This window comes from Myxocyprinus asiaticus, chromosome 27 (genome assembly GCF_019703515.2).
Source record: "Myxocyprinus asiaticus isolate MX2 ecotype Aquarium Trade chromosome 27, UBuf_Myxa_2, whole genome shotgun sequence".
NCBI lineage: Eukaryota > Metazoa > Chordata > Actinopteri > Cypriniformes > Catostomidae > Myxocyprinus > Myxocyprinus asiaticus.
In genome coordinates this window covers 20,032,943-20,058,373 of record NC_059370.1, presented here as the reverse complement: position 1 = coordinate 20,058,373, position 25,431 = coordinate 20,032,943, and the positions used below count along the sequence as shown (strand labels likewise).

At 37.7% G+C, this 25,431-nt stretch overlaps 3 protein-coding genes across 6 annotated transcripts; all 3 read left to right on the top strand.

Moving 5' to 3' along the window:
• The first annotated feature begins 144 nt into the window (after nucleotides 1-144).
• LOC127417792 (uncharacterized) lies at nucleotides 145-8,050 on the top strand. Of its 4 annotated transcripts, XM_051658029.1 has the most exons (11): nucleotides 147-430; nucleotides 1,783-1,880; nucleotides 2,042-2,209; nucleotides 2,382-2,500; nucleotides 2,636-2,772; nucleotides 2,852-2,945; nucleotides 3,104-3,215; nucleotides 3,608-3,831; nucleotides 3,977-4,145; nucleotides 4,731-4,858; nucleotides 5,145-8,050. In XM_051658029.1, the coding sequence occupies exons 1-10, from the start codon at nucleotides 423-425 to the stop codon at nucleotides 4,733-4,735; spliced, it is 1,134 nt and encodes a 377-aa protein (XP_051513989.1). In that variant the 5' UTR covers nucleotides 147-422; the 3' UTR covers nucleotides 4,736-4,858; nucleotides 5,145-8,050. The 4 variants fall into 4 exon arrangements, with proteins under 4 accessions (XP_051513986.1, XP_051513989.1, XP_051513988.1 ...); XM_051658026.1 differs by having other exon boundaries at nucleotides 145-430; nucleotides 3,977-4,858; XM_051658028.1 differs by having other exon boundaries at nucleotides 150-430; nucleotides 2,060-2,209; nucleotides 3,977-4,858.
• Nucleotides 8,051-8,074: 24 nt separating this feature from the next.
• On the top strand, nucleotides 8,075-18,332 carry LOC127417791 (endoplasmic reticulum membrane adapter protein XK-like). The gene is made up of 3 exons (XM_051658024.1): nucleotides 8,075-10,301; nucleotides 14,481-14,746; nucleotides 16,720-18,332. Exons 1-3 carry the CDS (start codon nucleotides 9,931-9,933, stop codon nucleotides 17,526-17,528), a joined length of 1,446 nt encoding a protein of 481 aa, XP_051513984.1. The 5' UTR covers nucleotides 8,075-9,930; the 3' UTR covers nucleotides 17,529-18,332.
• Nucleotides 18,333-19,680: 1,348 nt separating this feature from the next.
• LOC127418056 (cytochrome b-245 heavy chain-like) lies at nucleotides 19,681-25,414 on the top strand. Its single transcript, XM_051658398.1, has 13 exons — nucleotides 19,681-19,811; nucleotides 19,916-20,011; nucleotides 20,101-20,211; nucleotides 20,320-20,404; nucleotides 21,808-21,959; nucleotides 22,102-22,283; nucleotides 22,376-22,502; nucleotides 22,596-22,688; nucleotides 22,969-23,210; nucleotides 23,623-23,785; nucleotides 23,928-24,074; nucleotides 24,180-24,304; nucleotides 24,793-25,414. Exons 1-13 carry the CDS (start codon nucleotides 19,767-19,769, stop codon nucleotides 24,917-24,919), a joined length of 1,695 nt encoding a protein of 564 aa, XP_051514358.1. The 5' UTR covers nucleotides 19,681-19,766; the 3' UTR covers nucleotides 24,920-25,414.
• The last annotated feature ends 17 nt before the right edge of the window (nucleotides 25,415-25,431 follow it).

Genomic DNA, 25,431 nt, shown 5'->3' with positions numbered 1-25,431 from the left:
GGCAACACACTTCTATATGCATACTATACTTTATGTAAATATCTGTAATGTAGCAGAGCAGTACCAGATAAAAAAATTATTTTATCTCTTATATTTGTATAAATTATGAAAGGGGTGTGAACATTTATGAGACAAAAAGGGAATGCAAACTTATCTTCTCAGCTAGAGCATATATCACAGGAAAAATGGCAGAGTAGTTTTTCCAGAGTTAATTTTTTTCCCCTCAAAAATAGTTGTTTTTGCTCTATTTTGAGTGTACAGAGTAAAATGTGTCAGTAGAGTGGGAGCGAAATTAAAGAGTAACTGTGACTCCTCCCCAAAATTATCCTCCCAAAGTTTAGTTTATCCGCCATTACTGTTCGTCACGGCCATCGCGATCGCTGCCGTTTGTGGGTTTAGAAGAGAAGTTGCGCTTCTACTGGATGTTAAAGTAAGTAAAGTTTCAAAGTCTTATTCATTTTCATAATATTCGCCTCTGTTTTGAGATCAGTTTGCCACGTTTTTTGAATATTATAGAGATAGCTTTCTCATGTTAACTTGATGCGAAGTTTAACGTGAACGTTAGTGCTCGACACAATGCTAGCTAATGAGGAAAATTCACTAATCACTTGTTAGATGCTGTGGTGCACCAAAACTTTACTAAAACCTACTTTAGCTAATTTAATGTTAGCTTCACTGTGGAGGCAAACACATAGCCTAACCTTAATTTAAGCTGGCCTCAAGAACTAAGTTAAGCAAAGTTATATTGAAAGCAAAAAGCTAACATATAGATTACATGAACATTAATTGACAACAGTGAAACTAGCTAGCTGCCTATCAAATGTTTGTCCACTAAACTATTGTGACTAGCGGCTCGAGTTGTGCACCACATGTACTTGACTCTGTAAAGAGTTAAGTTAACGTTAGCCTTAATTGGATTGCTGGAGGCAATTTTTATGTGGGTGAGCATTGAGCACCATGCCTTAACAGAACTATTAGACAGTTATTACAAATTAAAAACACATTAGTGAACAAAGATAATTCATGTTGTGTAGTGCACTAATGCCTGTTCGGTAACACTTTAGAATACTGTTCCGTCATTAATGAATAATGGGAAACACAGGAACAAATAACCCACTAGTAATGACTCAAGTATTACCAAATCCTTCAGAAGGAATTACTAATTATTTTGATCAGTATTCTAAAGTGAAAAGCATGATAACTCCCTAATATTGACTGAAGTCACTGTAAACTTTTGAGTCTTTTGTAAGGTTTTGGATAGTAATGACTCAAGTGTTACCCTACTACATCCTTCAGAAGGAACTACTTATTATTTGGATCAGTATTATAAAGTGAAAAGCATGATAACCCCCTAGTAATGACTGAAGTTTTTGAGATTTTAGTAAGATTTTGAATAGTAATTCTTTCAGATGGATTTGGTAATACTTGAGTCATTACTAGTGGGTTACCATTACCTTATATTATACATTATTCACATTAATTATGAACTTGTATACAGTAGTTCTTAGTAGTCCTCTGGGAGGTATGAAAAAATAGTTATTGAGTAGCTAATAGTGAACTACCTCATTCAACTGAACGCTATTTCTTACTAATTCGTTAATCAGAATTTCTTGTTAGTTAATAGTAGTTACTAGAATGTTAATAGTGCATTACTCATTTGTTCCTGTGTAGTTATTCATTAATGACCGAACAGTATTCTAAAGGGTTAACGAATGTTCTTTTTTTCATCTGATTGTGAGTGTTATCGCCTTTTGTTTAACTTTGTCTTTTTGGTTCCTTCAGGATGCAAACCAACAATGTTGTCAGAGTGAAGTTCAAAGATAGCAAGAAATATATTTTTTCTCCAACACCTTTTACATTTCAGATGTTTTTGGAATGTGGTGAGAAATAACAAACTTTAACATTGTTAAAATCTTTAATAATTTTCCCTCTGAAAAAATAGTTTTTAATAGTAATAAAATAAGTGTATGATTGTATCTTATGGGGTATAAAAATAACTGTTTGTGTTTTTTGGCATTGCTGTCCTTTGTCAATTTGCCAGTGGTTTGTCTTCCTTCAGTTGCCAAGAAATTTGATCTTCCTACAATGGACGTTAAAGTCTTTGATGACTCGAAGACAGAAGTTGATGAGGAAGCATTTGAATATCTGCTGACACGACCAGACCTTGGTGTCCTAGAAATTTTCATCCCAGGCACAGCAAGTTTTGATGGTAAGTTGTTTGACATGCTTATTATGTTTTGTGTTTATTCTCAGCAATATTCACCAATTCACTGATTTGCACAGGCTAATATGTCTATTGGACTAATTCTTAATAGCTGTGTAGCATGCTATCAAAGTAGTATGAACAGATAATCAGACCATTGATATGGTTTATATTGAAGATTCTTTAAGCTCAAGCTCATTAGGAGATGCTGGGGGCACATCAGAGTCTGATGACACAGCAATGTTGATTAGAAGTCCTCCTGAAAAAAATCGAGCTGAGGAACGTCGTCTTGCCCAAGTAAGGATCACCAATCTTGCCTCTGAATTACATCTATATAGAATTACTTAAATAGTAAAGATATTTGGAACTATATACTCTTGTCAGTTGTTAATTTCTCATCTCTGCTCAATATTACATCATTTCCCTCTCCAGATGGTCGAAGATATCCTAAAGAGCAGCCCTGGAGGCGAGAAGGTCATAAATGAATACGCTCGCACTAAAAGTCTGTCAGATGGCAGAAGACGTGACGTGGTGGAAATCTTGGTAGCACATTTGACAAATGAACATGGGTAGGTTGTTCATACAGTAATTTGTAAATTGATGTTTATGATGTTATGGGTTGTAATTGGTTTATGTTTTTGTGTGTAGAACAAGCCCTTCCCGACGTTTGAAGGAAGAATATGCGAAGGGAATCATCTCCCTATTCCCATACTTGGCTGACCCCAGGAGCAAACTTGGTTATGTAAGTAGCTTTTGCCTCTCAATCTTTTTGATTTACAGGAGGAGGATATACTCTGTATATTTCAGAGTAAAGATTATCTACATTATAATTGATACGGCATTTATTTCCTTAGTCGTGTAATGTATAACAACTAGGTCTGTGTATTGTTCTGGTCATAGGAGCATTATTACAATGCAGAAGATGGAAGTGGATATTTGGCATGGAGAATTAAAACGCTGCAGAAAGAAGGATCAGAGGGATGGATGAAACGCCCACGGCAACCACAGACAGGTGCAATATTTGATGTTTAGTCAGTGCTTTTATTAGCTTGGCTGCAAGGCTTGAATAACTTTTTTTTTTTTTTCAAATGAACATACAACTTGATTATTTTACTCATCTTAACATTTGTGACTTGTCTTTGAAGTATTCTTTTGTTCCAAATTGGTCTGTCATTAAGTCATATTGTGAATGAGGTCAAGAGTTACATAGTATATAAGCGCTTTTCTTTTTAAATGCAAACATGCTTTGCATAATCATCAGCGTTGGGCAAATTTAAATGTCACTCTAGGATATATGCATGTTTTCCATGTTATTTCCTGTCATGTATCTAGTGTTGGTATGTTGTGCTTTGGAAAGAAAAGGGACTACAAATGTGGTTTTCATATTGTCTTAAACACTTTCAGGTGGGCCAACTGCTGACAGGGATCCCTACAAAGAAGACAGCTGGTTGAATGATGAACGTCAGTGTCAGGAAGCAATTGCCCTGATGAAGCATACAGGTGATGAGGCAGTGGTAAAGGAAAAGATGAGGTTAACACTGGCCTATCGCCAGAAGATGCTGCACGACCCTAAAGAGGCACCTGATATTCTATCCATTTTCCCGCGATTCATGGATATACCAGGCTTGGTATGTGAGACTTCAATTGTTTAAACAAACAAACAAATATGAAATCAAGTGCTATTGTTGTTCTGCAGTAACACAGACTCGTTAGGTAAACAAAGTGAGTTCCTACTGTGGTACCTACTTTAATTATCTTTGTTATTTTGTACAGATTGATCAAGATTTTGGACTTCTATTTGGTGATGCGACCTCTGCAAAGTTGTTGGAGAAGTGGTCTACCAACATAAAACCACAGGTTATTGCACAGAGCCGTGGCCTCACACAGACTAGTGAGCTCCAAGACCTCATCCAAAATGCTGAAGCCACTGAAGTTGAAGAAGGTAACTATTGTGCTATACCCTAAATTGTTTTAGAGGAAGTTATGCATTCATGAAAAGCATAGCTTTATTCAGATATATAGAGTTTCAATTTTGGTCACAACTTTACCCATTAGACATGCATGATTCATATGCAAGTTATGCAACACAGACTTGCAATGGGTAAACTGTTAGAATGATAATTACCTGTTTCTCTAACATTTCTACCCTGATCTTTTCTCAAAGGCCTAGTACAGGAGTTGCAGATTTACAGTTTGAAATTGTTTTCATTTGGGACGCATGGTTGACATGTTGTAGATAAAGTTTAACTGTATGACCGCATTTCAGTATCTGTAGAGGTTTCACCTTAATTCATCCACACATCTGTTGTCATCAAGACTTGGCCATGAATGTGCTGTTAATACTGAATCTGTGTGCAGTATAAACTAAGGTACTGGAGTGGTTAATGTATTTATACCAGCACATCATCCAAGTTGAAGTTAAGTTAAAATGAGTAGGAGGGTATGTTCAACCCCTTCTACCTAAAAACCAAACCTAAAAGCCTATTTTTTATTATTTTTTTGTTTATTTTGTTTTCCGTGTCTCCAGGTTAGGACAGCGATATGTCTTCCATTCTGATGCTGGTTCACCTTTTGCCACCCTCAAGTCAAGGCCGCAAAAGACCGGGAAAAATCTCAGCTAGACAAGCATGTGATTGTCTTGTGAAATTCATAAAGGTGAAGCTACTGATGAAGCTGATCAAATGACACTAGTTCATAATGTCGTGTTACTATGTGACCTTGAACATGCTTACTTCTCATACAGGTTCTTAAAGATCACCTGTCCTTTAAATTATTGTTCTTGTGCTATTATTTTCTACTTAACACATACTTAGTAACAATCTGTTGGAAGTATGTAATAGAGAAACTTTGGTGGAAGACATCACTGTATCTTTATTCATGCTGTATATTGACTTTATCTGTTAAGTCACATTGGCACTAATGTGTTTTCATTCTTTTACAGACCGGAACCAGTATCCAAGGGCACTTGGATAGCATTGGAGAGAGTCTCCAGCCATATCTACTTGTTGTTGGGCCGAAGAGAAGTAGGGTCCAGTCTTGTTTTATTGTAATTGACCAACATGCTCTACCCTGTAAGGCCTCTAATTCACTGGCCTGTGTTGATGAGCTTTTCAAAGCTCACTTTGTCTTTGGCACCTCATACTGTCAGGAATTGACCAATGTGTATAGCTTTCTGCAAACCACTGTCTATGACATAGATGTTGAAACCACCAAGGTGAATCCCAGAGTGGCTGAGTTGAGAGCTAGAATGCTCCAGTGAGCAGATGAATTGTTTCATTTGTAAAAGGGGGCATGCTAGTGCCAATGCCCTTATAAGGCACTTTAAGTTAGTTCATGGCCTTTGTCCAGGAAAAAGTCTGAAGTTAAAATGTGCTCTAAGAGGTTGTTCACATGTTTACCATAGTTTTTCTGGATTACGAAAGCATCTCAGCAAGTGTTGTGCAATTGACAGTTCACGCACCGATTATGGTGAAAGCTCATCCACCACCAACTCCATTTCATTAGGGGATGTAGGTGTTTTACCAAACCAAAATTCACCTTGTGAGTCTGTACTCTTAAAAACAAATATAGTAAACAGTTGTGCAACAGTGGTAGCTGAACTTAAAGTTGCTGGTGTCGCAGAGACAACTATTAACTATGTTGTTAGTGCTCTAGAAGAAGTGATTGGAGACATTCATAGTCAAACTCAAGAATCTGTGAAAAATCTTTAGAGGAGCCCATAAAGAGTGCTGTTGAGTCTCAAATTGATCAGTGTTTTGAAAAAATGCAAAATCCTTTTGTGGCATTAAACACTGAGAGCAAGAGAATGCAGTACTTTTCAGAGAAATGGGGAAAAAATATATCCTGTTGAATATGTTCTCGGAACAAGATTTGCTACACGGCGTAACAGAACAACTGGAACTTATGCCCAAACCATTGTTAAGGATAAATTTGTATATATACCAATTCTTGAGACATTACAGTCCATTTATAAGCACCCTAACATTAAAGATATGATGACGAGAGATTCACAACAAAGACCAAATTGTCTTTATGACATACACGATGGACAATTCTTTAAGAATCATGCGCTCTTCTCAAAACAAAGACATGCAGTTCAGATCCAGCTTTTTTTTTGATGAATTTGAATGCTCAAACCCCCTTGGATCAAAACGAGGAATACTTAAGTTAGGAGCTATCTATTTTACCCTTAGAAATATTTCCCCTAAATACAACTCGAGTTTACTAAATATCCATTTAGTTGCTTTATTTCATGCACAAGATATCAAAACTTATGGGTTTGATAAAATACTAGGGCCGCTTGTCCAGGATATCTCAACACTGGAAACCAATGGAATTCAGATTCCTTTATTTGATCATACAGTTTATGGAACCATTGTCCAAGTTACTGGTGACAACCTTGGTGTTCATTCTTTATTTGGTTTTGTGGAATCGTTTAGTGCTAGGTACTGTTGCCGCTTTTGCCTACTAGAGAAAGAAGACTTTCAGACAGAGTTCAGTGAAGATAGTCCAAAGATGTCAGTGCGAACTAAAGAACTTCATGCTGAACACTGTCAGAATATGCAGAGCAATCCCAGTCTACCTTATGTAATGGGAGTAAAAAAGTCTTGCCTTTTAAATTCTTTGCAATATTTCCACACCACTGCAAATTTTTCGGTTGATATCATGCATGATATATTAGAGGGGGTTGCACAATATGAGATGAAATTACTTATTCAGCACCTGATTGACAATTACACCACATCAGCAGAAGTACACAGACGAATTCAGAGTTTTAATTATGGCTTCATGGAACAAAACAACAAACCTCCTGGTGTAGCATTAAGAGAGGGTTCCAATGACCTGGGCTTAAATGCCACTCAGAGCTGGTGTTTACTGCGTCATCTACCCATTATGTTTGGAGATCTTGTGCGTCCTAATGATCAGCACTGGTATTGTTCATTTTTATTGCTTCAGATAGTCAATATAGTGTTTTCTTCAGTTATATCCACTGGTATCACCATTTATTTGAAACACCTGATTGCAGAGCACCACAGTTTGTTTAAGCATTTGTTTCCTGATAAGAACTTGTTGCCAAAGCATCATTTTATGGTGCATTACCCCAGTTGTATGCAGAAAATTGGACCACTGCTACATTGTTGGTGCATGCGTTACGAAGCGAAGCATAACTTTTTTAAAAAGCAGTTGAAAAGCTTTAAAAACATAACGAAAACATTAGCAAAGAAACACCAGTGCCAAATGGCTTACATTTGGCAAACATTTGATCCAAATGACATGAAATTAGGTCCTGGGAAAATGGCCCCCTTGAATGAAATGGAAGTTGGTGCTGAGATGGCTGAGAAACTTAATGTACCTATGTGGACTAAGGTCCTAAATGTGAAATGGGTCAAGCGCTGTGGAAATACTTATCGGTTAGGGTTAGCGGTTTGTGTTCAAGTTCAGAATGACATGCCTGTATTTCATGTAATCCAGAATATTGTTATCAAAGATGAGCAGGTCCTTTTGATAACAACTGCACTGAAAACGTTTTGTTTAGCTGAACATATCCATGCTTACAAAGTTGCACATACCACAGAAGCACCTTCTGTTTTGGAGATTACGGATATTTTGCACAAGTTGTTTGACATTCTGATGTCTTATGGTTGTGATTCTGATTTGTATATTGTACCATATTGTTTCATGTAATTCTTCTTCGTCTTCTCCCTTACATTATCACTATCACAATTTATTTTTATTTTTTTTTGTATTATTGTTTTCATTATTTATTTTTTTATGATCACAAGTGAATTAAGTGTAAGTGTAATATTGTTTAAACAGGTACTTGAAAAATAAAATTGTGAGACATGAGTATACAGTTTGTTGTTGATTTTATTTTCAGACTGAAAAGCAAGTTTTTCATTTATATTTTAGGGCTTTTTGAGGGTAAAACATGAATGTTGTAATTCAGAAGAATAACTCTGGATAGAGTTATTCTTTGTAGTTCACTCATAATTGATGATAAACAACTCTGGAGGGGAAGTAAATTGTGGCAGAGTAAATTTGAAGATCCTCTGAACAGAGTTAAAAAGTAGCAGAGTCAATTTCTTTTAGCTCTGAACTGAGTAAAATTGTACGAGAGTTGATTAAAAAAAACACTAAATAGAGTCAAATATCACAGGAAAGAGTCAAATATTATCACTAAATTGAGCATAATTAACTCTGGAAAAACAGCTCTATCAAAAGAGAAACTTTTACTCTTTTCAGAGAGGGACCAAATGTTATCTGGCATAGAGTAAAATTTTCTTCAATTTGAGTAAATTTTACTCTGACAAATTTTGTTTATTAAACCTCTGATTAATGGGTTATCAGCTGTCTTCCTTTTCTTTGGCTTTCTACCTTGTTTCTGAACAGCACTCTAAATCGAGAAAATCTGTGATTTGGCTACTAAAAACAGCCATTTGGCTCCTTAAAGTTTCAGTTTAGGAGCCAATGGCTCCTAAGTTATTTTTTAGTCTGGAGCCCTGTTACATGAAAATATATAGCCACCGTAGTATGTTAAGAAAGGGGGGCCCTTGCATAAGGGGATCATCATATTTAGGGGTCCTTGTCATTAAAAAGTTTGAAAACCCCAGATCTAGATCACTCACATTGTAAAATTACAATTATGTGCTTTTCCTGGAGGAACTGGTTATATAATAAAAAATAAAAAATAAATCAGAGGTGCTTTTTTGAATAGCATCCGATATTTAATTTTTTTTTTTTTTTTTGATCAAAAAGTGCTCTTGATGGTCACTTTTGCCTTGGAATTTTATTGAAAGTCCTATAATACTCACCTTTTTTATCTTCTATCCAAATATTATTTGATTAATTTTACTTGCTAGCTTTTAATTCCCTGATTTTAAAAACAAAAAACAGTGCCAATTTTTTAATGCAAGATGACTGAAAGGATGCTTATGGACATTTCAGCCAGACTGCGTTCCTCACCCACATATTGTTCTGACACAGGTTTTTGTTTTCTTCTCTTATTACCAAACTGTAGGTAGTAATGCACATGTTTGATTTAAATGCCAAAGTCAAGACAGCCATATTTGCATATTCTTCTGGTGTGCATGAGGAAACACCCACACTAACAAAATAATGCAGTTAAAAATAGCAGACAACACTCCATTATGGTTTACCAATAACATCCACATCCGACGTGCACTAGGGCCCGTGGGACACCAGCAGACAGACAGTGAATGCTTTCAGTCGCTGCATGTTAGGACACACCTGGCTCTTCTGATCATTGTCAAGTCCATTGCAAGATTTTCTGAGAAAATGGAAACGACATGACACTTTAAATAATCTGAGCTGGGGGCATGGCATCGGTACACAGTATATGGCAAGCCGTTTTGACATTGATTCCTTAAAACGTACTAGTATCTGGCAGAATGAGTATGCTAAAGTCTCGGTGAGCCTAATGATATGTTTGTTTCTTGTCTAGTAAAACTCATCCAACTCGGCTGTTTATGTTTGTGCGCGCGTGATCGGTGCTGATTCGGTGCGCGTGGTGGTTTCGTTATGCTCGAGCGCAATGCAAGATACTTCATCCATGTACTTTCCTTTATTTTCCAGTACTGCGTATGTGGCAGTGTGGAATTCAGAGCCGAGTTCACATGAATGGACCATGCAGACGGTCACCATTTGAAAACCGAACCACCGAGAATGACGTTGCTTCCGATCGATCGATATAAAGCTCGTAAGAAGTAATGCAAGCCGTCAGAGAGATGGAAAACAACAAGCCCAGCGACCATGATATTATGGTGTTGACACAACAGCAGTCCGCTGTGACCCCGAATGAAAACGGGGTCATGATGGTGATCAACCACAGCAAAGTGCATCCACCCTTCAGCGTGGTGTGGACAACCGTCCTGTACTGCGCGGAGTTCATCTGCGCCTCTCTGCTCAGCAGCATGTATCATACGAGTGAAGACTCGGTGTGGATGGGCCTGACCATTACATTCATACTGGTGCCGTCGGTGCTGACACAGCTCACTCTGACGTTCGTGCACCGGGACTTGGGGAGAGACCGACCCTTTGTGCTCTTCATGCATCTGCTGCAGATGGGGCCCATTATAAGGTAGGAGAGTAGTGAGTGATGATGATACTTGATCACATGATCAAAATATTGACAAACAGCTCCAGCATAAAAAAGCTCCAGTATGTTTATATATGGGTCACAGACAAGTCCAGGGTGATAAAGATAAAAAAATAAATAAATAAATAAAAAATCGAAAATAAAATGTCAAGTTCTTAGAAATAAAATTTTTGTGTCTTGAAAAAGAAGCAGTGTATATATGAAAAATATCTATACAAATATAAATAAGTATAAAACATAGGCCTACTGATATAAATATATAATATAAAATATTTGATATTTTTTTACATGGTTACACCAACTGACATTGATTTGGTGGACAGAAGTTCTCAGTAATATAATAAATATTTAATATACAATATTTTAAAACTGCTTATTTGTTAAGAAGTAACTATAAAAGATTATTATAAACTATTTATGCCAACTTTTTTTTTTTTTTTAACTGTTTCCTGTTTTGTTACAAACTTATGACATGTTTGACCTTTAGTCCCAGAAAACAAAATATCAAAATTACTTCAAACTCAGAAAGGAGCTTTGGGCACCCATGACCCTGTTGCCGGTTCACTGGTTGTTCTTCCTTGGACCACTTTTGGTAGGTACTAATCACTGCATACAGGTAACACCACACAAGACCTGCCGTTTTGGAGATGCTCAGATCCTTAAGGTTGCCCATTTTTCCTGCTTCCAACTCATGAAATTCAAGAACTGACTGTTCACTTGCTGCCTAATATACCCCACCCCTTGACAGGTGCCATCGTAACAATATAATCCATGTTATTCACTTCATCTGTCAGTGGTTTTATTGTTGTGGCTGATCAGTGTATATATTTTTTTATTTTATTTGTTTATTTATTTATTTTTTTATCCCCTTTTCTCCCCAATTTGGATGCCAAATTCCCACTACTTAGTAGGTCCTCGTGGTGGCGCAGTTACTCATCTCAATCCAGGTGGTAGAGGACAAGCCTCAGTTGCCTCCGCTTCTGAGACAGTCAATCCACACATCTTTATCACCGTGGAGACTCACAGCATGTGGAGGCTCATGCTACTCTCTGCGATCCACACACAACTTACCACTCGCCCCATTGAGAGCAAGAACCCCTAATCTTGACCACGAAGAGGTTTTCCCATGTGACTTGGTTGCTTAGGAGACCTGGCTGGAGTCACTCAGCACGCCCTGGATTCGAACTCACAACTCCAGGGGTAGTAGTCAACATCAATACTTGCTGAGCTACCCAGGCCTCTGGTTCCACCCATATGCCAGACAGATCTTGTAACAAGTCACATCACAACATATTTGCAGCACAAGTTGTAGTTTCACTCTTTATGCTGACATATCCTTACAGTTTGTTTTGAATACATGTATAAGTTTGTGTTATTAAAAAGTTTATTACTCCAAATGGCTACAGAGTGTTTTGGAAGTCTCCTAATTGATATTTTGGATATTCCCAATGCCTCTGGTATCTGTGTGTCGAATTTCAACATAAGTTCAGTCTTGTTGAGTAAACATGTTTTTCAGTTTAATAAGATGGAGTTTATAATAATTTTATTAATCACACATATACAGTGAAAATTTTTTTTTTTCACATATCCCAGCTAAGCTGGGGTCAGAGTGCAGGGTCAGCCATGATACAGTGCCCCTGGAGAAGATAGGGTCAAGGTCCTTGCTCCAGGGCCCAACAGTGGCATCTTGGCAGTGCTGGGGCTTGAACCCCCAACCTTCTGATCAGTAACCCAGAGCCTTAACCACAGAGCCACCACAGACCACACTCACTTCTTAACATATGTAGTGTATATGTTGAGGTTTGCATATTTATTTAAAATTAATATTTTTCCAACAATTGTTATATGCTGATTTATGATAAAAGGAAAAGATTACTGGGTAGCTCAGCGAGTATTGATGCTGACTACCACCCCTGGAGTCGCGAGTTCGAATCCAGGGTGTACTGAGTGACTCCAGCCAGGACTCCTAAGCAACCAAATTGGCCCGGTTGCTAGGGAGGGTAGAGTCACATGGGGTAACCTCCTTGTGGTCGCGATGAGGGGTTCTCGCTCTCAATTGGGTGCATGGTAAGTTGTGCGTGGATTCACAATGAAAGTGAATGCAGCTTAGTCTAACATTTCCTTTTGTGTTCTGCAGAAAAAATAAACATTATGACGATAAATAATCGCTAACAGAATTTTTATTTTTACAGTTACAGTTTACAACTTTATTAATCCCACATGGGGCAATTAGTAGTAGGGCTCCATTCACAACAGACAGACAAGAGACAAAACAAACCCAAAAAGAAAAAACAAAAAAACAATTGCTGCACGTTTCTGTAGTTCTTAAAACAATTACAATTTGATAAATACATAGGCACATTTTAAGAATTGCATTGGCGGATAGCCTCAGTCACAAAAGTAAATTTATAACGATCAGTTAGACACCTGATACTTCGTAACAGTCTGCCTGAGGGCAATAACTCAAAATGGGGTTGCAAAGGATGTGTGTCATCTCCCATAATACTTGAATACTTTTGATATAATACTTTATCCCTTTAAGTAGTTTACATTCACATGCATTTCCAGATAATTTCTTACCAAAGTGCAAGTTTGTAGTGTGGATTTTAACCATCAGCTAGCTTCAAATCAAGTTAAAAACCAAAATGTAGCAATTGGTTGGTATTTGATCAGGTTTCATTTTACAGATGCTAGAACTATAGGCAAGATGACATCTGTTTACCCCATTTATTTATGGGCAAGTCTGAAAAACTGCAGAGGAATGCAGTGTGCTGGCCCAACATATAGAGTAACTCCTTCTTTGGTATGCTGTGCTGAGGTCAGTAAGTATTCTGTAGATTGTAAAGAGAAGAGAGGGTCAAGGGTCAATGATGACACAACTCTATAAATATCTGACACCATGTCATGTAATCACTCCCTTTGACAGGAAATTGCTTATCTTACAAAACCCAGACCTTCCTGTTAATACCATAGTCATTTCATTTTCTTGACTGATGAGCAATTGAAGTATGATTCTTTCTGAAGTGATATAGTAATGCAGATCAATTGCGAAACGCAACCCAATCTGGCTTCTCCTGATATCGCAGCACAGACCATAAAGCTTACATGGTCTTACGTAGCACTGTGGAAGAAGTCAAACATTATAAACAGCTAGACAGCCTGATATTCTAACCACCAATGATGAGGAAAACAGTTAAAAACCATGTCATACACCAAAATATAATGTATCACAGTACTGTAACTGTAATCATCACCGAAGACCGTTTTTGACCCAGGAAAATCCCTGGAATGTTACTTGTTTCAATGGAAAAAAGCATCTGCTATTGGCAAGTATCAAATATCAAGATCAAAATAGCCTCATTCATCATCTCCTTGAAAGCAAGTATTGACACTGACTACCACTCCTGGAGTCGCGAGTTCGAATCCAGGGTGTGCTGAGTGACTCCAGCCAGGTCTCCTAAGCAACCAAATTGGCCTAGTTGCTAGGGAGGGTAGATTCACATGGGGTAACCTCCTTGTGGTCGCGATTAGGGGTTCTCGCTCTCAGTGGGGCACATGGTAAGTTGTGCATGGATCGTGGAGAATAGCAAATAAAAATCTTTAGAGAAAATAAAATCTTTATTTGTGTTCTGCAGAAGAAAGAAAAACATACACATCTGGGATGGTGTGAGGGTGAGTAAATGATGAGAGAATTTTCATTTTTGGTGAACTATCCCTTTAAGCTTGTTCACTAATGAGGTGGAGCCAACTCAAAATTTTCTCACACAGAGTGAGCTCAACACACTTCTCATATTTCAGCAAAGTGTAAGCTGGAAAACTGAAATGGTTCGATCTCTTAGATATTAGTGATACCTTGTGGAAGCTAAGTGTGTTAATAATAACAGTGTGCTCTATTTACTCAAATTTGCATAATAGTCCACCCAAAAATTAGAGTCATGCATGCAATTTACTCACTCTCATGTTGTTATAATCCTGTATGATATTAGGCAGAATGTTAGATGCACAGCATCTGTAAGAATAATTCCTTAAGTCATATGTTGGTTTTGTTTGAAATAATCAGGAGCCAGGTGTCCTTAAAATCCATTGTAATTTAAAGGTGTAGTGTCAATTTGTTTCTCTATAGGTCTGACTAACACCTCTTTGTATCCTCTCTCCTTTCAGGTGCATTGAAGCTCTGATTGTTTACTGTCAGGCTGGTAGAAAGGAGGAGCCGTATGTGACCATTTCAAGAAAGATCAAGCTAAAGCATGGCAGAGGTTTAGGCCCAGCCTTAGAATGGGAGATCGGACACTCCGAACGCAAGCTAGCCATCCACCGTAATGCCTTCAAACGCACAGCTGTCATCCAGGCCTTCCTAGGCTCCACTCCTCAACTCACTCTACAGCTCTATGCTACCATTCAGGAAAAATACATCCTTCCCACACGACGTAAGTTTGCTGTTTTGTAGTCTTGGGTAGTTGATGCATAACGTGTCCATGGACTCCAAGATGTCCAAGAGTTTAGGTTAAAATGTATGTGAATGTTTAAGGGAAAGTACATATCTTACTGTAACTGGTCACTTTAGAGCAGAACAGTTGGGTTCTGGAAGTTAATATACCATTCACGTTTTCCATAGACAAAATGATTTTTAATGATAACTTCTAAACCTTTTAAGGTTTTTAATCGATGGAATATGCATCTGTTGAAGCCATCAGTCTGCATTATATCGACTTAAAAAAGAAAAAAGAACTGCACTACCCATGGTAAAGAACTACACTACCCATGATCCTGAAAGGAAATAATCCACCAATCAGATAACTGCGGCCAACAAAGAGTGCCAAAGCCCTACAGCGACCGCTCACTTACACAACACACTGTGAATGACGAGAAATTCCCCTACACTGTCAGACTACTTATATATTTGAAAATATCCAAATATTATGCAATAAAAATATTCTCTAATATACAGCTCTGGAAAAATTAGGAGACCACTGCAAAATTATCCGTTTCTCTGGATTTGCTATTTATAAGTATGTGTTTGAGTAAAATGAAAATGTTTGTTTTATTCTATAAAGTACTGACAACATTTCTCCCAAATTCCAAATAAAAATATTGTCATTTATTTGCAGAAAATGACAACTGGTCAAAATAATACCAAAGATGCAGACCTCGAATAATACAAAGAAAACAAGTTCATATTCATTTTTAAACAACACAATACTAATGTTATAATGTCGTCTTGGCATGCTCTCCACCAGTCTTTCACATTGCTGTTGGGTGACTTTATGCCACTCCTGGTGCAAAAAATTCAAGCAGCTCGGCTTTATTTGGTGGCTTGTGGCCATCCATCTTCCTCTTGATCACATTCCAGAGGTTTTCAATGGGGTTCAGGTCTGGAGATTGGGCTGGCCATGACAGGGTCTTGATCCGGTGGTCTTCAATCCACACCTTGATTGACCTGGCTGTGTGGCATGGAGGATTGTCCTGCTGGAAAAGCCAGTCCTCAGAGTTGGGGAACATTGTCAGAGCAGATGGAAGCAAGTTTTCTACCAGGATAACCTTGTACATGGCTTGATTCATGCGTCCTTCACAAAGACGAATCTGCCCAATTCCAGCCTTGCTGAAGCACCCCCAGATCATCACCGATTCCTCACCTGGTCGTCTAATATTAGACCAAGACCTGGACAGGCCTACAAGCCACAGTGCCTCACACCCACTGTGAAATTTGGTGGAGGATTGGTGATGATCTGGGGGTGCTTCAGCAAGGCTGGAATTGGGCAGATTCGTCTTGAAGTAAATCTTAAATACAGGCTGAAATATTTTTTTGAGTATAGTTTTATATTTTTCCATAATTTTTTATTCAATTACATCATTTGCAGTGCTTCAGGGGATTGTAGTTCATTGCCTCATGAAAGACGGTAAGTACAAAGCATTGTCCTTTTTTTTCCGATTTTCAAATACTTTTTTGCTTCAAATCAGAGTTTATAATGTTGTGATTCACCTCACAGCTGGTTTGTTTGGTTCATGACTTGGAACTCTTTTATAGCAGATATAATGAAATCGCTATGTAAGAAATAAATAGAAAAAATACTTACGGAACCAAGGGGTCTGAAAAAGTGGGTGGGCAAAAAAATGTTTTATGCAATCATTCATTCAAATTATTATTTTTTTAAGTACAAATATTCTATGTAGTCTCTCAATTAATATGATGTCATAAAAGCATGCCTAATAATCATAACAAAAGCAAAATGCTGTTTAAAACCATTTTTAAATGTTCTATAGCATGCCAAATTGCAGGACATGTCAAATTCCCAAATGTGCTATTTATGTCAACTACCCACTTTGTACCTGATTATTTTTTTAAGCACAAAATCCTCAAATTTATTGTTTATATTCTAACACACACTATGTATGTTTACAGTGGCCCTGATGATCATTTCCTTGATATCAATCACATATGGGGCATTAGTTTGCAGTGTGCTGGCCATTCAAATCAAGTATGACGACTACAAAGTGCGAATGAAACCTGCTGCCTACCTGTGCATGATCCTCTGGCGAGGGTTAGAGATCGCCACACGGATCACCACCCTGGTGCTCTTCAGCACAGCCTTCACGTACTGGGTGGTACTGGTGGGCTTGATCAACCTGATCATTTTCTTCTTCCAACCATGGGTCGAATTCTGGGTCAGGAGGGCATCATTGCCTGAGAACATAGAGAAGAACTTCAGTAAACTGGGCACCACTGTGGTGCTCTGCATGATCACGTTCCTCTACGCCTGCATCAATATTTTCTGTTGGTCAGCCATACAGTTGGACCTGTCTGACCACGACCTTCTGGAGAAGCAACCTCGCTGGAGACGCTTGGCCATCTACTACACCCTGCGCTTTATGGAGAATGTAACCCTCATTGTCTTGTGGTACTACTCTAAGTCTGACTTCTACGAATATGTGTGCACGCCAATGCTGGTGGTGCAGCTTATTGTGTGCTACAGCTTAGCTGTGCTCTTCATGCTGCTCTTCCATCAGTTCTGCCACCCGTGCCGCAGACTCTTCCATTACAACGTCGAGGACTGTCTACGTTGTACGTGCTGCTGGAAGAGAAAGCGACCCCAGCCGCCAATGGACCACACAGTTGCTCTTGCTTCTCAGGACTACGAGCCTCCTGACCTCACTAGCCACCTAGCGGATAGAGAAACAGAGATTGTGAATGATATTATGGAGGCGGCTTAGAAGACGTTTGCTGTTCAGCTACTGCAGCGCTGTTTGGGGCCACGCTAGGCGTTTTTGCACATATCCTGACTCAGGAGTATTACAGTATATTGACTCTGTTACATATGAAATGAGCTATTCTACATATACTGTACTTAGTGAAGGAACAATTCATTTAATATGGTCCTAAATGCTTCAGGAGTTTTGTATTTTTTGCCATTTGGAACTTTCCTTAAAGGAAGTGTAGCACCATAATAGCGATTAAGCACCATAACAATGTGATACATTGGTGTAGGGAGGGTAGCTCATCATTTATTTAAGGTAGAGCGCTGATCCTTTTCTGCTTGTTGGCCGTTGAAAACCAAAGAATGTCCTCTGTTGAGTTATGCAGTAACAATGCACAATGGAAGCCTTTAGGAAAAAGCTGTATGACCAGACCAGGTGTGTGGGAAATGTGCCAATGTGTCCAGCTCAGTGGAGCTATGAAACCGGCTGGTTTTGGCAACTGTTGCACTGCTATCTTCAAAGGAACCATGAATGAACAAGCCAAGAAGCCTTCGAAAGTGTTCTTAAGTTTGCCTAGTTTTTTTAACCTTAAAATTTTGAAAGCATTTAATGTTGTTAATTAGATTGCATTTGCCTTAATATTGTGAGATTTTGCAATATTGTGCCTAAAAAGACTAATAAAGTAAAGAGTGCTGTTACATTGCCACTGCTAAAAGAGATATCTGTTGGTTTATTTTGCACAGGAATGTTGTGTTTTGTTGAGTTATGTGCCTTTTTACTACTGACTTTCATTAAATTAATAAAGATGCTTTGAATGTCTGACTCATGCCTGATTCTGATTTGTACATTTAAAACACTATTTTACAAAATACTGAGCTCATTAAATTCATAATGTAAAAATAGTCTGGGTCATATTTAACCTCAAATCAAAATACATTAATCTTACATAATGCCATAATGTGAGAAGTCTAAATTTCATTACTATAATGCGGACATTTTTTTTTTTTTTTTTTTATAAATAATTGGTAGTATTTATGCCTGTTTCTTAAACTTTGGTCACTGTGGACTTCTAGAAAGTAAAGTCTTGTTAAAACATTTTTCACACTCCCACTAATTATTCAAATGTATCTACTAACAGTGTAAGTACATAGCATCATGAGATTTATTTTATTTTTGCCATTTTTATGAAAGTTATAGAAATTCCTACCACAGTGTTATTTCCACCATCTGTATCCTTTTCAATAGAGTTCTGCAGTGGTGAATTACAAAATGACATTTTTAATGTTTTGGAAATAAAATGGCTAACTCCTTTGTCTTGCTAAAGCTAATTTTATAGTAAAAAAATGTATGTATCATACATAAATACAACTAAATAATATTTTCATACAAAAAATTATAGCTTGATTGTAAATGACACTCAATAAAAATACTCTGCTCACAAGTGATTTTTATAAAAAATCTCGTATTTCCCCTCAAGCAAGATTTTCACTGACACTTCTGTGTGGTGGAAATGATGCCACAACTGTGAGACAGTTGTCATTTCTAAAAGATGTTCATGCTTTATGTTTATTTCCCTATTTGTTTATTATCATATCATAAATTATCATATTTTTAAACATGAAATAATTTGGATTTTTTTATAATGGATTTTTATAGTTTACTAATCAAATCTATACATAAAAGGCATTTGAAAGGTACCAAAAATAAAAGAAGACATGGTAAAAAGTTTCCAAGTCAGTTTTAATGAGCCTACAAAAATAAAAGAGTTGGAATCTGTTTGTTTAAATAAAAGTTGAAGAAACACCCTTCTACATCATGATAGCCTACAGTATTTGTTGTACAGGCTACCCTATGCCTTTATGCTTATATTCCAAATAAAAAATTATTAATTGTATTATTGGATTTTTTTTCTGTCATACAGTAAAGAAAATGCATTACAGTAATGAGAAACTCAAAAAAACTCAAAATTAAAACCATTAAAGTTAATGAGAGTTTACATTTCATAACCTCGTGCAATGGCCAAATCCACTGTTTCCCATCAAGCCTGTCTGAAGACACATCTAGTTTTACAGCCATATTAACCCAGAGGTGATAGTTTATTCTTGGGAGTTTCCTTTAAGCAGGAATATTTTCACACCACATTTCCTGGTTAATACTGACAGTAGAGGGCAGAGGCAGATACAGGACAGGTGAACTATAAAGCGCTCACATGTGAAGATCCTGCAGTCTGGTGTAGCACACTGGAGAGTGAAGATGGGCAACTGGATAATCAGTCATGGTCTGAGTGCCTTCATTGTGGTAAGAAAAATGATGATCCTCATATTTGTTTGGCTTGTCTTAATGTTTAATATCACTCATATTTTCCCATTTGTGTTCAATTATTGATCTGACACTCTTTTTAGGTGGTGTGGATGGGCATCAACATCTTTCTGTTTGTCTACTTCTACTTGTTCTATGATTTGGGACCACAATTTGAATACACACGTGAACTTTTAGGGGTAAGTTATGACAAAAGAAATTGCCTTCATATTGTGAGGTTAAGTAATACTGTGCCTGAAGATACTGAAAGTGAATGTAATACTTTCAGGCTGCATTGCCCTGGGCCAGGGCACCAGCTGCTGTGCTCAACTTCAATTGCATGCTTATTCTGCTGCCAGTATGCCGCAACCTGCTGTCTCTGCTTCGAGGCTCTTTCGTGGTAAGTTAGTGACAGATTTAAAGGTGTAGGAGTTTTTTTTGTATAGATGAATGCACAGAATGCAAGACATTGTGTTAGCGTTCTCGCCTTTTCATGATTTCATGATAGTGTTGTGGACGAACAATGAGGAAACAGCTGGACAAAAATCTGACTTTCCACAAGTTGGTGGCCTACATGATTGCCCTAATGACAGGTAAACAACATTAAAGGTGCTTTAATGACTAAGAGGAAATTGTTTTCGATATTCTGAAGTAGGTTAGACTTTCATTTAGTCATCAGCCTACCAGGGTAGGGCTCACATGTGTGCTAACTCTTCAGAGCATTCACACTTACTTTTTTGTGTGTGAGTGTGAAGCGATGCAAAAAAAAAAAAAAAATTCTGTTTGCGTAAAACACAGCAATCACAGTTTAAGGCTTCAGCAGAATACTTCAACCTGATAACCCTCACATTGCAGGTGTTACTCTGTTTGGCTAAGTCTGGCTAAATATTGACACATTTCAAGTAGCTGACTCTAGTATTTAACACATTTGCGTCTGGCTAAATATGCACATTTTGAAATCTGAAAGCCTATTTTTAAGTGTCCATGTGCAAAAACGGACCTGGAAAGCTGGAACAGTTCTCAGAGAAAATAATAAAAAAAGAACTTTAGAGGAACATCCAAAGCCTATTTCTGTCCAGTACACTGTATTTTGAGGTTGCACAAAACGGCTTCATGGATTAGAGAATAGATTTACAAGTAAAAAAAGAAGAGCTTAATAAACAGAGAATAGAGTTGTATAACAGCCATTTTTAAGTTGTTTTTAAATATCTTAAAGGGATAGTTCACCCAAAAATCAAAATTCTCTCATCATTTACTCACCCTCATGCCATCCCAGATGTGTATGCCTTTCTTTTTTTCTGCAGAACACCAATGAAGATTTTTAGAAGAATATCTCAGCTCTGTAGCTCCATACAATGCAAGTGAAGGTCCAAAAAGCACAAAGGCAGCATCAAAGTAATCCATAAGACTCCAGTGGTTAAATCCATATCTTTAGAAGCGAAATGATAGGTGTGGGTGAGAAAAGATCTATATTTAAGTCTTTTTATACAATAAATCTCCACCTTTGACCAGCCCCGATTACTAGGGGGCAATCTGCATGACGAATGCAAATTGGCAAAAAACAGAAGAAAACTGTGGATGGGAAAGTGGAGATTTATAGTAAAAAAAGGTCTTAAATATTGATTTGTTTCTCACCCACACCTATCATAGCACTTCTGAAGATATGGATTTAACCACTGGAGTCTTATGGATTACTTTTATGCTTCTTTTATGTGATTTTTGGAGCTTCAAAGTTCTGGCCACCATTCAATTGCATTGTATGGACCTACAGAGCAGAGATATTCTTCTAAAAATCTTCATTTCTGTTCAGCAGAAGAAAGAAAGTCATACACATCTGGGATGGCATGAGTGTAAGTAAATGATGAGAATTTAGATTTTTGGGTGAACTATCCCTTTAAATAGCATACAAAAATCTACTTAAAGCAACAATTTCTTTTTATTGCAATTCTAACAACTGATATGGATTGTAACCTCATGAAATCCTTCTTTATTGCAGCGGTTCATACTGTTGCTCATTTGCTTAATGTGGAGTGGTACAGCAACAGTTTAGAAGGGCGATATGGACCTCTTGCAGGAATTCTTTCCATGCTTGATGACTCCACTGAATTAAATACAACTTACCTGAATCCCATCCGATCCAATTCTACGGTGAGTCACTGCACGGCCTTATTCGTTGCATTTAAAAATGATTGCATTTAACTTATTTTAATTATTTGAGCTGCACACTATAATATTTTTGTGGTGCGTCTGCTAGTGCATGCTATAATATTCCTGTTTCCTCACACTCCAGACTCCAACCATCTTTGTTTTCACCACCATTGCGGGTTTAACAGGAGTCATCATAACTCTTGCCCTTATCCTCATTATCACTTCCTCTATGGAAGTCATCCGCCGAAGCTACTTTGAGGTCTTTTGGTACACACACCACCTCTTCATTGTTTTCTTCGCTGGCCTAGTTTTCCATGGTGCAGGGTAAGGACTTTTTATGGATGAGCCCAATTTTTAAATTCATTTAGAATAGATTGTTAAGAGTAAATTAAACATAATCTTTGCTTTACATCCAGGCGCATTGTGCGAAGTCAGCAAGTGACAGATCCTCCTCATAACAATTCCTTATGCGAAGATCAACCAGAAAACTGGGGGAAAATTCCCGAATGTCCAATTCCCCAGTTTGCAGGAGGGTTTCCTCAGGTAAGAGTTGAGAACTTGTTTACAGATGAATGAAATAATCTCAGATTTGCTTTGTGTAGTTATTGATTTCATATGCTGAATTTTCTGTTGTAGACCTGGATGTGGGTGATCGGACCAATGATAATTTACCTTTGTGAACGACTGCTTCGACTGCTTCGCTACATGCAACCAGTCAGTTACAGAAAGGTATGTTGTCATGGACCTTTTTAACAAAACTAAAGGCGAGTTAAGTCTGCTCTGTGTCTGCTCAAAATTCTTTGGTGCATAAAAGCCAGGCTACATCATGCTTGCTCCTACCCGGCTCAGCCCCTAGTATCAATCAATTCGCCTGTCATAATCATGAAAAGGCCTTAAAGATGGCTTAACCCCTTCTTGATGGTTAGGGTCAAGGTCAGTTAGGATCAGTGTTTTGTCCAGCGTAACAAGTAATTACACTGTAATGGCAGACTTTACCCTTGCATTCTAGATTGTAATCCGCCCATCTAAAGTGTTGGAACTACAGTTGGTGAAGCCTGGTTTCAAGATGGAGGTGGGCCAGTATATCTTCCTCAACTGTCCAGCCATCTCCCAACTGGAGTGGCACCCATTCACCATGACATCAGCCCCAGAGGAGGACTTCTTTAGTGTGCACATTCGCTCAGCTGGAGACTGGACTGAGAAGCTCATCAAACTGGTCGAAAACCTACCAGAGGGTGGGCAAGGACCCAAGTATGTACACTTTGCCATTTTGCTGATTCTACATTCATCTCACTTAAGTACATTTATCTGAATAAGCGTACTGAGTATGTACTTCTTTGATGAAGTACTTCTTGACTGTTAATAAATGTTTTTTTTAGGTATGCAGATGTATACTTAATCCGGGAATGTGGGCATTGCCCGGCGGCACAAACGTATGCCGTAGTAACAACAACTGCAAAAATACTTTAAAAAGTACAATTTAACCACAATGAGCAACTTTCTTGGCATATATAGTACTCACCGTTAAAAAGAGCCGCCCGACTCGTGGTAGCCAGCATGTGTAAAAGTTATACAAGCTTACAAATCAGGACTAAACCACCAATTACACGTAGCTCCAGTAATATATGAGGATCAAAGTGTGGGTCTTCCATTTTTGCGTTAGGATCGCAGTGGATGGCCCATTTGGAACTGCCAGTGAGGATGTGTTTGATTATGAGGTCAGCATGCTGGTGGGTGCTGGGATTGGTGTGACTCCATTTGCCTCTATACTAAAGTCCATCTGGTACAAGTTTAAAGAATCCAACCCCAAACTACGAACCAAGAGGGTAAGAACTTGTGGGATTTGTTCAATAGGGAAGTTAGGTACTAAAACTAACTATAATGTCTTCTATTGTTCCTCAGATTTATCACCAAGCTTGATATTTCTTTTAACTCAGTTTCCTCTTCATTTATGTCCCTTGCGTTCAGATTTACTTCTACTGGTTGTGTAGAGAGACACACGCCTTTGAGTGGTTTGCAGATCTTCTACAAGTTCTTGAGAGGGAAATGGAGGAGAGAGAAATGAAGGACGTCCTCACATATAAACTCTACCTTACCGGCTGGGACCAGAGCCAAGTATGTGCATTAAAACCTGTTGTGATTTGAAAAGCAGGTTGTCCTCAATTGAAAGTTGTGTGGATATTTTGCGTGTTACAGAACTATCTAATTTTGTGTTTACAGGCAAACCATGTAATGGTGCATTTTGACAAGGATACAGATATCATCACTGGCCTAAAGCAGAAGACTCACTATGGTCGACCAAACTGGGATAAGGAATTTGATGACGTTCGGAAAGAGAACCCCTCGTAAGTTTCAAAATTTCGAATTATGTCATTGTTCCCTCAGGATAAGGTTTTTTTCTTTTTTTCTGCAGGCCCAATGGAGTCAGTTCAGATTTGTACTGGCCTTGCTGCTATTTTCGCTGGCCTAATCAATCTATTTTATATAACAATTTTTTTTTTTTATATACGTTAGAAAGAAATATATTGTATACGTCAAGTTAAATGAAAATTTAAACATTTTAAATTTGCAATAAAAATACATTTTTAACTTGCAAAAAAAGCTGGAAATTATACAATTATATAGTTGTAATGCAAGTACATAACAGCTATAAATTCATAAACTCACTTTTGGTGGAAAACGATTGTATGCAGTGATTTGATTATAATTAAAATCCCATTCTAAGACCATCACTATTATTCCTTTATTAACAATGCAGCAAGGCCCAAATAGAGCAAGTGCAACCATTAACCAAAATTACCCCAACACAAAATTGTATTATAAATATCTACAGGTCAGTGGTCGGAACATTCCTGTGTGGCCCAGAAGCACTGGCGAAGGTCTTGGAGAAGAAATGTGTAAAATATTCTGATGTGGATCCACGAAGGACCAAGTTTTACTTTAACAAAGAGAACTTTTGAGAGAAGACTTTGCAAAATAAACCTGATTCCCTTGGACGACTGCACTTTGGATTATGCAGTGTCATTGTAATACCAAATGATTCCATTTGTGTTTTTCTGCGATGTTTGGCTTTTGGAGTTCCTGATAAGTAATGGATGACCAGGATTTGAGGAAATTACACCTACACCTGAATAAATGGTGTTCGTAAATGATTCCTTTGTCTAAGCATGTGCACATCTCCATAATTAGCAAGGCTGAAAGTTACTGATGAGGCAGTGAAGTGTTGGAAAGTTTCCTCTTTGATAGTTTCGAAATCGTAAAAAGTTAAAGCTGTTGTTTTTCTTCAGAACCATGCAATGTCATTATCTTGGGTTAGTCACTTGATTGTAATCTTTCAACTGTCAAAACAACTTTATTATACATGAACAAAACATTTAAACGTGTATATTGTATATCATGTATTTCTAAATATTGTTTTTGTTAATAAAAATATATCAGGGCAGGAATTATAACATCTGCAATGATAAAATGT

Excerpts from the sequence above, each read along its gene's own strand:
- LOC127417792 (XM_051658025.1), top strand. The coding sequence starts at position 6,236 with ATGACATACACGATGGACAATTCTTTAAGAATCATGCGCTCTTCTCAA.
- LOC127417791 (XM_051658024.1), top strand. The coding sequence starts at position 9,931 with ATGCAAGCCGTCAGAGAGATGGAAAACAACAAGCCCAGCGACCATGAT. Across the intron at positions 10,302-14,480 it reads CAGATGGGGCCCATTATAAG|GTGCATTGAAGCTCTGATTG; the intron begins GTAGGAGAGTAG and ends CTCTCCTTTCAG. Across the intron at positions 14,747-16,719 it reads ATACATCCTTCCCACACGAC|TGGCCCTGATGATCATTTCC; the intron begins GTAAGTTTGCTG and ends GTATGTTTACAG.
- LOC127418056 (XM_051658398.1), top strand. The coding sequence starts at position 19,767 with ATGGGCAACTGGATAATCAGTCATGGTCTGAGTGCCTTCATTGTG. Across the intron at positions 22,689-22,968 it reads AACCAGTCAGTTACAGAAAG|ATTGTAATCCGCCCATCTAA; the intron begins GTATGTTGTCAT and ends CTTGCATTCTAG. Across the intron at positions 24,305-24,792 it reads GTTCGGAAAGAGAACCCCTC|GTCAGTGGTCGGAACATTCC; the intron begins GTAAGTTTCAAA and ends AAATATCTACAG.